The following is a 12,339-nucleotide window of genomic DNA, read 5'->3' on the forward strand; positions in this document are numbered from 1 at the left end:
CTTCTTGACGACTCTACATTTTAGTTAATACGTGCTTTAACAAAACGATTTCAATTTTTATAGCCTTTGGGCCATGTTTACTTCAATTGTAAGCGCCTCATTGCCATCACATTTTCAATTTTTGCATATGTTTTTGGTATTAGTCAACATTATGCAGCAATTGAGGTTAACTTGTAATGAACCCAGTTACTTAAAGTTATCGAGAGCAACCCCGGAGAACTGCCGGAGAAAGTTTGCACAGCTCACACGTAGCTCTCTCCGCTTCTAAGCCGTCACAACGGCCAACCTCAAGATCAATGGAATTTTTCATTAGCCTGGGAAAAAGAGACCGCTTGTGATTATTGCCAATAAAGGAAATTAGATGAAATGATTTTTGACTTTGATTTTCCTTCCTCCCTCTTTTCCCCAACCATCCTTTCACATTTAATCAAATGCAAGGTAAAAGTCATCTCTGAAATTGCGCCTGATTTATAAATAAGCTAATTGGTGGCATTCTCCCTCTCCTGTCAGTGGACACGGCTGTGTTTTTATTGCCTAGTCAAAACCTCCTCGTGTAATTTTCAAAATGGCCCTCGAAATGAAATTTTCCTCCCAGCTTGCAAGGCAGCTCCATCCCTCATACCTTGCCGCAACCACCTTCTTGTCATCTCTTTAGTGCAGCTTTATGTAGCCTGGCTCCCTTGTCCACATCTGTTAGTTAATTCATCCATTGTGAAACTCTTCCCTGGCACTTTTATCAATGGCTAATCTAATGGAGGTGAACTGTTGACTGACTGCTCTCATTGATACTCTGTCTTTCTCAGGGACGTTTGGAGAATTATAATGGCACCGTTTCATATTTGGATAGCCATTGATCGCTGCAGAGTGCATATTTACTGAGATGAATACGGGATTAGGGCAACGCGTCTGAAACGACAACTTCAAAAGAGCAAATAGTGAATGTGCTCTGGACATTTATTCTGAGGCTTTAACAGCTTTCTTTGAAGGTTCTTCCATTCAGACCTTAATTTACCTATCTGTATTTGACTAACACTTCCTGAACTCGATTTCATCTAGACGAAAGTGCGGTCAGAATGCACAAACACGCTTGTGTCCTGTACCCGGAAATGCTTTCAACACAGTTAAGAAGTTGAACCAATGAGAAAAGGGAAATAAAGTGCCACTTTGTCTTCTTGTATAATTATTCATGACCGGTACACAGCTAACTCGGAAAAAGTGGGCGGTAGAAATACACCCAAAATTGTGGTGAGTCTAGGCAGCCATCTGAATGCAACTCAGAGAGAAACTCTCTTTACACTCGACTGCCTTTACAGCCCCTTTTGTTTTGAAGTCGATGAGTTCTCCAGCACTTGGAAGGATCCACATATATTATAAACATATTGTGGGAAGTCGTGCTAAATCGGTTAGTAGTTTGTCATGTTGTATTGCTTCCCTCCACCACAGAGACTTTGGCTCACAGAAATACATATAAGTGCCACTTAGGACATCCTCTTTATTCAAGCCAATTTAATGAACTGTACTATTACATTATTTTTTATTTCATTTCTTATTTTTTCATTTTATTTTGTTAACTTTTATATTTGATTTAATCTTCCCTTCCCAAACGTGCCTTGTTACAGAGTGGCAATGTTAAATTACTTGTTTTAAAAAGAAAGAGGATCTACTGTAACCGTAATGGAAGCTTGCATCAGCAGCCAAGTGTTTGCTGTTAGTGATCTGCTCATTAATCTTCGGAAAATTTATGTTGCATCATGAATATCTTGAAGGGCTTTTGTAAATGTTTTGACTTGTTTTGGACTCAATCTGGACTAAAGATAGTGCCATATATCTTTCTTCGGTTTTGCTCCACTGCAAAAAATAATAGCGCGTCAGTAAGCATGGGGGAATCTCGCTCTCAAGCAGCTAATTGGCTCGCGTCCATCACACAACCTACAATTAGGACTCGCGGTGCCATCGAGGCAGCGCATGGGCTGTGCAGTCGCAGAGAACGGAGAAAGTGCTTTCTGCGTTTCATGGATTGCTTTTGGCAGAGAATTATGTGAAAATGTGACTTGTTTTAACTTCTTTAACTTGCAATAATCATCGTGGTTGCAGAATACATCAGTCCGGCTGTGTGCAAGACATATTTTAAGGCCGGGGAGAGAGAAATGCCACATGAGGGCCCTTTTTTCTTTTTTAAAATGTGGTTTTAGTTACCTTCTTTGTTTATTTTGTTCAAACATGTAATGTTCTGACTGGTGTAGCATATGAATTATTTGCTCCTTATGTTGTTTTTCATTATAGAAATCAGTGAAGGTTTAAGGAAAAACATCTTTGAATTAGGAATGTGTTTACAGTCGTAGTGTTTTTTATTTCATTTTTTAAAAATAGTTTTTTCCGTAGTTTCTCTTATGTGTGTTTTATAGGGCTTTTCCCCTTTCGTCCTCAGATTCCTCCCTGCACACAAACGTCTCAGGCATTCAGTGCGGTGTGATGATATCCACGCTCTGGCAGCTCAAAGCCACGCTCAGACATCAGGTCCAAGGTAATGCTCTGTAGCACTGAAGGCTGTTTGCACATTAAAATGGCTAAGACTGGTTATTTCTTGAGTAAATTATGGGGGCCTAACTAATGACCTTATAATAAACACCATCAGTTGTCCAGACCTCACGATAGACTCGGAGCCACCTGAGAAGGTTCTTAATGTGGAGGGGCCGCAGCAGTCCTTGAAGCCCACGAGTATTACACCCCATCAGGAGACATTGGAGAAGGAGCCAGTGTCCCGTCCGTATGATGATGAGAGAGGAAAACTTCGGCCACTCCACATAGTCTGGCCACACCGCTGGTGAGACGTACATGAAAACATTTGATGCATTTATTCATGAAGAGCTTATTTAACATCCATGTATTTATAGAAATGTGGATTTTACAAAATACTTTCAATCATTCATTAACTAACTTATTCTTCATTCATAATTATAATGAATTTCAAAGCATTGTAAAGATATTTCTTCAACTTTGGGCACTTTTGATCTTGTATATTTGCTTGCAAGGGTTATTTCACCTAAAAATAAAAATTATGTCATCAATTACTTACCCTCATGTCGTTCGACACCCGTAAGACCTCTGTTCATCTTCAGAACACAAATTGAGATATTTTTTTTGAAAACCGTTTGCTCAGAAAGGCCTTCATTGACACGAATGACATTTCTTCTCTCAAGACCCATAAAATGCACTAAAGACATCTTTACAAAGTCCATCTCACTACAGTGGTTCTACAATATTTTTTTGAAGCGACGAGAATAGTTTTTGTGCGCAAAAAATAAATAAATAACGACTTGTATAGTGATGGCCGATTTCAAAACATCCCTTCCTGAAGCGTCGGAGCGTTATGAATCAGCGTATCGGCAAACTGCTGAGCTGACGTAACTTTGGCAATCCAAACCGCAGATTCGATACACTGATTCATAACGAATTAGAACGGTTCGAAGCTTTACGAAGCTGTGTTTTGAAATCAGTCATCGCTATATAAGTCGTTTTTTTTTTTTTGCGCACAAAAACTATTCTTGTTGCTTCATAAAATGATTGTAGAACCACTGTAGTGAAATGGAATTTTTAATGGTGTCTTAGTGCCTTCTATGGGTCTTGAGAGAGGAAATGTCATTGTGGCCAATGATGGCCTTTCTAAGCCAACGTTTTTCAACAAAAATATCTCGAAGAAAATGTTTCGAAGATGAACAAAGGTCTTACGGGTGTCGAATGACATATGGGTAAGTAATTAATGACATCATTTTTATTTTTGGGTGAACTAACCCTTTAATGCTTAAACTAATGCAAAAACGACTTAACGATACTTAAACAAACATGCTTACATAAATAGGTTTTGATAACATTGTGGTTAAATGACAATTTTTTTTTTGGAATAAAATGGATGACTATTTGTCTTTCTAAGACTAATTTCATATCTAGCATTTTTTTGTATTCTTAAATACACACAATTAATATATATATTCCTTTTGTGAATTTGTTAAAATGGCATTTTCCTGCTATAAATATTGGAATAGTTTTGATTATTTCTTTTTATTTGTTTATACAATCATAGTTTTAAAATAGAGTTTAAAATGTAACATATGAACTTCTGTCTAGCAAAGGTACTACAATAAAATGTTAGGTATAAGGAATTTGAAAGTAGATAGAAGTAAATTAAATAAATAACTAAGGCATGGTAAAATAAAAACAATTAAATCAAAAAAAGAAGAAAAATTCCTGTTGTCATAAAAATCAACCCCATGGTACATGAAAGTGCTGCTGCTTTCAATTGTGGAAACTGCAGAATTGAACAATTCTAGAAGATTGTCGAGCATTTTCATGTTGAAATAATAGCTTTTAGCTGTCACTGTTCCCACTAAACAAAGCACTCACACAGAAATGTAATGCAAGGACCTTATTTCTCAGCAGACTTCAAACACATGCGACATGAAAGCGCCTCAAACATCAACCTGTACACAACTACCATTCTGTGAGTTATTTGCTTTGGGCTGTCCAGGGAATTGTTTGACAGTACAGCAGAGGCATGGCAAATGGATAACATGCTTGTTTTGGTACAATATGCATAGATAGACCACTGGTTCGAAGCAGTTTGAAGCGTGTAATGTGTCCTCCGACCCCCTCGATGGTTGTGGGCCGGATTATATATTTCAGCATCATCTCATTGTTTTCTCAAAATTAATCTTGGCGAAAGCCACTGTTAGAATATTATCAGTGACATCGCCATTTGATTCCTCTCATAACATTTTTAAAATGTTTGTATGAACACAATCTCAAGTGCAGAAACAGCAACAGAAGTCTGTGCCGTTGAGTTTTGTTCACAGGGACCATTGGGGGAGGGATGAGAAAATATTTTATTGCCCGCAGGATTGCTCTGTGGTTTTTGTTGAAGTTTAAATATCTTCCACTCCCCATATTTTAGACCTCCTCTTGGCATGAGTGGAAACCAAACAGCATTGTATCTCTACCTCATCTGCCATGGGCTGAGAAAAAAGAAAAAAAAGAAACTGTTGCACAAGCCACATATTTCTCCCATGACTCTTTGCTCATCTCTTGGCAGTGATGATATGTTTCCTTACCAAAAAACACCCATAAATCAGATTAACAACCGAAAAGACCACCGGTGTCGAAGTTTGATGCTGGCACAGGGATTTTGCAATGTTTGTTTGTGTTATGTATCTGTCATTCACCTACTCTTGTATCAGTAACAAAACCATCCATTGTGTAATCTCTTCAAAACTGAGCAAAACACAGATGGATTAGCGCTGTTAACATCCGTGCCTCGTAAACGTTGGCTTTGGTCCGAGTTAAATTGGGATTTACACAGGGCGAGAGCTGCTGGAAAATAAGAAGGGGCTTGGATTATCTTTGACAGTGTGTCCCATTTCATCCTTTTTTCCTTTTTTTCCAGCCTCTCTTTTTGTCATCATCACTGGTTGCAGATTGTTAATCTCCATGTGGCCTGGATAGGTCTTCATCCGTTGGATTACAGGACTGTCTTATTGCAGGCGCTGACTGGGGCGTATGGTCAGAGAGGGCAGCTGTTTGCAGGTGCATGTGATGAGAGCTTAAATTTGCTTCTGAAAAGCCCATTTACCTAAGAGAGCAACCTTGATTTTCACAGTGACCAAAAGGCACATGTTCTTACCAACCCCCACACCCAAAAACAAAACAAAAAAAACAACTCCAGTAAAGAAAACATTTACTAAAGTACACCATCAGACAGTCACATGGGCTGGCATGGGTTTTCCCTCTGCTGGACCTTTGTGTTTCAGGCGATCGTTCTCTGCAGGCAATTACGCAATGTTTTTTTCTCCTTCTTCTGTGGCCTGTCTTGAAATCCAGACATATTTGTGTATCTCTCGGTCTTCCCAGACTGTGCAGCGGGCACTAATGACCAAGTAAAAAAGACACGGCCACTGACTCGTCACCACACTGTGCTGGCATGGATCGTGACTGGTTCCACAACTCCTCCTGCGCTGCTCATCGCCAGAGCCGTGCCGCCGAGACCCCCATTAGAGAGGGACGGTGCTTGGAAGGACATGATATGTTGGAATTTTGAAAACGGCACAAAGGATTTAAGGCTGACTTGTGTGCAAACATCAAAAGTCAAATATTTTCTGGAATTCTGCCTTTGCTCGCAATTAAAACTAATGAATCAGGGTCAGGAAACAGTAGAGAAGTGGAAAACGAATCGTTTACTGACAGTCCAAATGCTATCAAAGACGTCAGCACATGCATTTTCACAACCATCCGTATATAGCCTTATTATGGCCCCACCATGCACCCCTCCCAGCGGAGGAACAGTGAGAACGATCGACACGGTCATGGTTTGTTTTGTCTTGTTTTACCGGAGGCTTTGCCTCCGCTATTTTCAGCTGACCCTAATCAATCCCCAGATAACTGAATCCTGGTCTTTCAAGAGCCCCATTAATTAGCCCTTTCGCTTCCTTCTGATTTGAATCCTTTAACGTCATGCTTTTGCAGTAAATAGAGTTTTAATTTTAAAACATGCACCTCATGGGTGCGACTTAAAGGGGAATATTTAATCATAGCTGTCTAAATGAGAGGATCATATTCTTTTAAGTGGTACCGGATGACTGCTAATGAGGATTTGCTGGGTCCCTGCAGAACCCTTTTTTTCATATTTGTTTTATTTGGTTTCTGTCTCATTGCACTCTAAGGTCAAAGGGTAAGAAAATTCCCTATTTTAGTATTAGGAAGTAACATAGTGTGTATACAGTATGTAGGCATTTACACTACTGTTTAAAAGTTTGGTGGCAGTACGATTGTTGTTGTTGTTGTTGAAAGAAATTATTCATTGGGTGCATTGAATTGTTCAAAAGTTCTCTCTCTCTCTCTCTCTCTCTCTCTCTCTCTCTCTCTCTCTCTCCCTCTCCCTCTTCCTCTTCCTCTTCCTCTTCCTCTTCCTTTTCCTCTTCCTCCTCTGTGTGTGTGTGTGGTTTCAAGCATAGATGTGTGTTGTGTCAGGTAGACCCAAGGGACAAAATGTTCAAAATCCTCGTTCTTGTGAGGACATGTTTTGGTCCCCATGAGAAAAAGGTTTCTGTGATGGTTAGGTTCAGGGGAAGGTCGTCTATTGAAAGTCCCCATAAAAAAACTTGAAAACCCAATGTCTGTGTGTATAATACTACATATATTTAATACATTATTTAATGGAATTTTATATATACACACCATTTTTTTTTAATAATACATATAAAATACAATACAAGTATTTATGAATACTACTTAAAAAGTAAGTGCAATCTTGATAGATTTTTGCAGCATGTCCATACTAGCCAGATAATCTCAACCTTATTTGGGTCATCCATGTTTGCCACCTATCATTAACATCTGCATTTAAAATGTCCCTCAAGTATAGCTTGTAGAAAGTTTCCAATAATTAATCACTAATATGATTGTGTTGTATGTTTATTAATCTGCATTAATGCCAAGACCAGACATCACAGACCAGCAGCAGCCGCAAGTGCATTTTAGTGAACTTGTTTGCGCGGGTCTCCGCTCTTCCAGTTTTAGTGCGAGAGGCACGTTGAGCCCCAGCAATCCCTGCATAACATAACTGACATATTAATTAACCCTCCGCTATGCTGTCAGTAGGAAATAAGGCATCACGGTCCTCATGAAGGCTGTTTTAGTTACTAGACTGACAGGCCGGGTAATAGGCATCCCTGCAGTCGCCATGTCACCTCCCTGCAGGTCAACCAGTCTTAGTCCGGAGGAGGTAGCAATCACATCCACAATGTAGCGAATCAAAGAGGCTGCAAAATTAATGAGGGAATCAACGTCAAGCCAGGAGGGAAAAGGCAACATAAAAGAACCGGAAATGAGAGGAAATAAGCCCTCACTAATACCTCATCTAAGGAGATTCCACCCAAGTGGGAGGTGTCTTTTGTCAAAGCGCTTCTGCCCCGGTAATTGTTTTTGACCTTCAACATCGTCATTTTTGTGAAGAGGGCTCTTTCTCAGACAGTATACAGAACGGCAGCGCTGACGAGCTCAGAGATTTGTCAAAGCCTCTTTTGTGCAACGTGTATGAGCTCTGTAAGGCCGTTGTTCGGTAATGTACCTCTGCTTTATCAAGTGGATGAGCTGCATGGATCATCATTCGACTGTCAGAGTTTGAAAAGGTCTTCAGGCACGCAGTTTAGGCCAAAGAGAAGGATTTCAAACCAGTGCGTCGAGGGTCGTTGTATTCAGAGGGAGGCTTCTTCATCAGATGTGCTGTCTGCATGTTGGTTAGCCACATTAGTCTTTTTGATTGCAGAATAAAACAGGCTCGCATGGAGCGGTCTGAAATGCACTTAGTAAGTAATTCCATGAGGTTTTATTTGGAAAGTGTGTGATTTCTGCTCTGACATTTTAGTAGTAAGTAAGTAAGTAAGTAAGTAAGTATAAGTAAGTATTTTCTACTTACTACTACTTACTTACATTTTAGACACACAGCAGTAAATTGTTTTATTTTATACATGTACATAAGATTGGGCAAATTACCCGTTGATCTTCTCATAGTACAAAATAAAATTGAAATGGCATTTAATAAAACCAATTCTTTGAAGTACTCCTCATTTAATCTTATTAGAACCTGTAAAGTGTGCCTTGGATTTCAAAGGCAGACTTTAGACTTCAGAGTGAACTATTTTTGAGGTAATGAAGCATTGCCAGTGATCGCTGTGAAGCTGCTCACCAGATCTCTTGGCTGAGCTCAGAACTTTAATGGAAGCACACCAGCAATCAGCGGCCTGGCTGGATCACAGTGACAGAACATGTGGCCTCAGCTTCAGATGTGTAATTAAGGTATATGAGCTGAGATTCGAGGAGAAACTTTGAGAACTCATACCACGCACCTCAAATGTAAATAATTGTATTAACATTTCCATTTGTTTACACGTTTCCGCAAAATCAAAATTAAAAATGTCAAACACTGAAATTTCATCAGAGTTTGATTTTACCTTTTCTCAGTATGTTTTTTATTATTTCAACAATAACATTAGAAAATATTTATAAACATAGAAAAGTTGAAGGACATTTAAAAAATAATGAAAAGCAGAAATGGCCTTTTGGTCATACATTTTTTCATGGAAATTTTGTGGTTGCAAAAATAAAGAGTACTTGAAGATGCTAATAATAATTGTTAAAGATTATTATTATTATTATCATCATCATCAGTTAAAGATGCCAATAATAATAATTGCTGATAAAACTCTCTCTCTCTATCTGTTTTTATATACTGTATACACTGATCAGGCATTAACATTATGTTAGTATTGTGTTGGTCCCCCTTTTGCTGCTAAAACAGCCCTGACCCATCGAGTCATGGATTTCACTAGACACCTGAAGGTTTTCTGTGGTATCTGGCACGGAGATGTTAGCAACACATCCTTTAAGTCCTGTAAGTTGTGAGGTGGGACCTCCATGGATCAGACTTGTTTGTTCAGCACATCCCACAGATGATCAGTTGGATTGAGATCTGGGGAACTTGGAGGCCAAGTCAACACCTCAAACTCATTGTGCTCCTCAAGCCATTTCTGAACCATTTCTGCTTTGTGGCAGGGTGCATCATAATGCTGAAAGAGCCCACAGCCACCAGGGAATACCGTTTCCATGAAAGAGTGTACATGGTCTGCAACCATGCTTAGGTGGTGGTACATGTCAAAGTAACATCCACATGATGGCAGGACCTAACATTTACCAAAGCATCACACTGCCTCCGTCGGCTTGCCTTTTTCGCCATGTGTTCCCCAGGTAAGCATAGCACATGCATCCGGGCATCCACGACAAACACGATTCATCTGAGCAGGCCACCTTCTTCCATTGCTCTGGTCCAGTTCTTATTCTCACATGTCCACTGTTGGTGCTTTCAGCAGAAAACAGGGGTCAGCATGGGCACCCTGACTGGTCTGCAGCTATGCAGCCCCATACGCAACAAACTGTGATGCACTGTGTGTTCTGACATCTTTCTATCAGAACCAGGATTCATTTCTTGAGCAATTTCCGCTACAGAAGCTCTATGGTCTGTTTGACCAGCCTTCACTCCCCACTTTCATCAATGAGCCTTGGCCGCCCATGACTCCCATGTCACCGGTTCACCACTGTTTCTTCTTTGGACCACTTTTGATGGATACTGACCACCGCAGTCTGGGAACACCCTACTAGAGCTGCAGTTTGCCAGTCGTCTGGCCATCACAATTTGTCCCGTATCAAATTCGCTCAGATCCTTACACTTGTCCATTTTCCCTGCTTTTAACACATCAACTTTGTCCAATGGGACAAAATGTTCACTTGCTACCTAATATATCTTACTAACACATGCCGTGAGGAGGAAGAGATAATCAGTGTTATTCACTTCACCTGTCAGTGGTCATAATGTTATGCCTGATCGTTGTATATGTGTACACACACACACACACACACACACATACACACACACACACAAACACACACACACACACACACACACACACACACACACACACACACACACACACACACACACACACACACACACGTAGTGTTTCCACGTTTTATGGAGAATTTCCATAGACATAATGGTTTTTATACTGTACAAACCATATTTTCTATCCCCTTACACTGCCCCTGCCCCTTAACCTACCCATCACAGGAAACATTCTGCATTTTTACTTTCTCAAAAAAACTTTATAAGATGTTTTCCTCACAGGGACCAAAAAATGTCCCCATGAGGACAAGGATTTCGGATATTGCCATCTTTGTCCCCATAACGTAGGGATTACCAACACACACACACACACACACACACACACACACACACACACACACACACACACACACACACACACACACACACACACACACACACACACACACACACACACACACACACTTTTGGTACTTTATTTTTTATATTCCTTTTTGTAATATTATTTATTACTTTCCTGCTAATAATTAATTTGTATTTATGTTATTGTTTCCAACTGTGAAATAGTCAGTGTTTTGTTTCTGCTTTTTCTCTTTCTGGCTAAAGGGAACATGACAAAGACCCACAGCTGTTCTTCCAGACCTTACTGAAACTCAAAGAACGACAGCTGAGCTTTGAAGTCTCTGTCCTGGGAGAGACCTTCACTGACGTTCCAGGTACATCATGTTCTGGAGGGATTAGGGACGGGGATATAATTAAGCAATTATGGTGTGATATTGCTTTTGTACAACAGTTCTTCTAGTTATTTTTTTCTTCACCAAAATCTTTCTTTTATTCTCTCCTTCCCTCTATCTCCCTACTTTTCATAGAATGATTTAGTTCTTTGACACCTCTGATGTCATGCTCAAATGTGATTACATGTTTAACTTTGAAACAAATTTGTTAAGTGCATCGCTTTAGGTTCAAAGATCGTCTGTTTATCGCACACAGGCAACATTTTCATTGGCAAAATACACTCCTCATTAGTGGACAATTATGCTTTAATATCTTTCGGACAGTCTTAGGTATTTATGGAGTTGCATTCATTTCATTTATGTGCCCGCGCACTCTAGCGCTGCCAAAAAGAGACTTACAGGAAACACAATCTCTTATATTGAGATGCAAAGTTTTATCATGGCATAAACAGCCACGGGACCGAAAGAAATAAACAGATCGTAAAGGTTGCTCATGTTATGAAATTATGTTTACGATTGCTCGGAAGGCAATCACATTGAAACGGTTTTAATCTATTTTGATTTTGCTAATAGAATCATGTTATTGATTATTTGTGCCCTTCTCCGTTTTATGTCCAAATTTATGACGGCCTTGCTTATTTTATCTCCTCGCAAAATATGACCAAAACTTTAAACATCCCTCTCTCTGCTAATTACTACACGTCGATATTGAGGCCTCTGTCCCTTTCTCCATTCCTTCCCACTATAGACATCTTTTCAGAAGCCAAAGAACAGTTGGTTGACCACATCCAGCACTGGGGTTTCATGCCCAGTAAGGAAGATTACCTCAAAGCGCTGTGCCAAGCAGATGTCGTCGTTTCCACAGCCAAGCACGAGTTTTTCGGAGTAGCAATGTGAGTTTCATCTGCTGTCTGTCACAGAAATATGTTCTCTCCAAACAGAAAGTCACCACAATGGTTTATTTATGTTGATTAGCGCAAGTGTTGTTTGAAATTTAGAGAAAGGTATCAGTTTTAGTGAATTTAGTCATTCATATTAGTACATTACCACAGAATTTATAGTAACTCCTATTTGTTTAGCAGCCAAAATGAAGTGAAACAATACAAAATCATCGCTTATATAGAAAGACGGCTCCATCATACACACACAAAATGTGAAGAT

At 39.7% G+C, this 12,339-nt stretch overlaps 1 protein-coding gene across 1 annotated transcript in view; it reads left to right on the forward strand.

Moving 5' to 3' along the window:
- gtdc1 (glycosyltransferase-like domain containing 1) overlaps positions 1–12,339 on the forward strand; it is a 45,453-nt gene that overhangs the window by 24,653 nt on the left and 8,461 nt on the right. The window contains exons 5-8 of the mRNA XM_067443836.1: positions 2,429–2,524; positions 2,636–2,824; positions 11,051–11,160; positions 11,927–12,071. Coding sequence (XP_067299937.1) covers positions 2,429–2,524; positions 2,636–2,824; positions 11,051–11,160; positions 11,927–12,071 — 540 coding nt within the window. The remainder of the gene's footprint in view (positions 1–2,428; positions 2,525–2,635; positions 2,825–11,050; positions 11,161–11,926; positions 12,072–12,339) is intronic.

Source organism: Pseudorasbora parva, chromosome 5 (assembly GCF_024679245.1).
Source record: "Pseudorasbora parva isolate DD20220531a chromosome 5, ASM2467924v1, whole genome shotgun sequence".
NCBI lineage: Eukaryota > Metazoa > Chordata > Actinopteri > Cypriniformes > Gobionidae > Pseudorasbora > Pseudorasbora parva.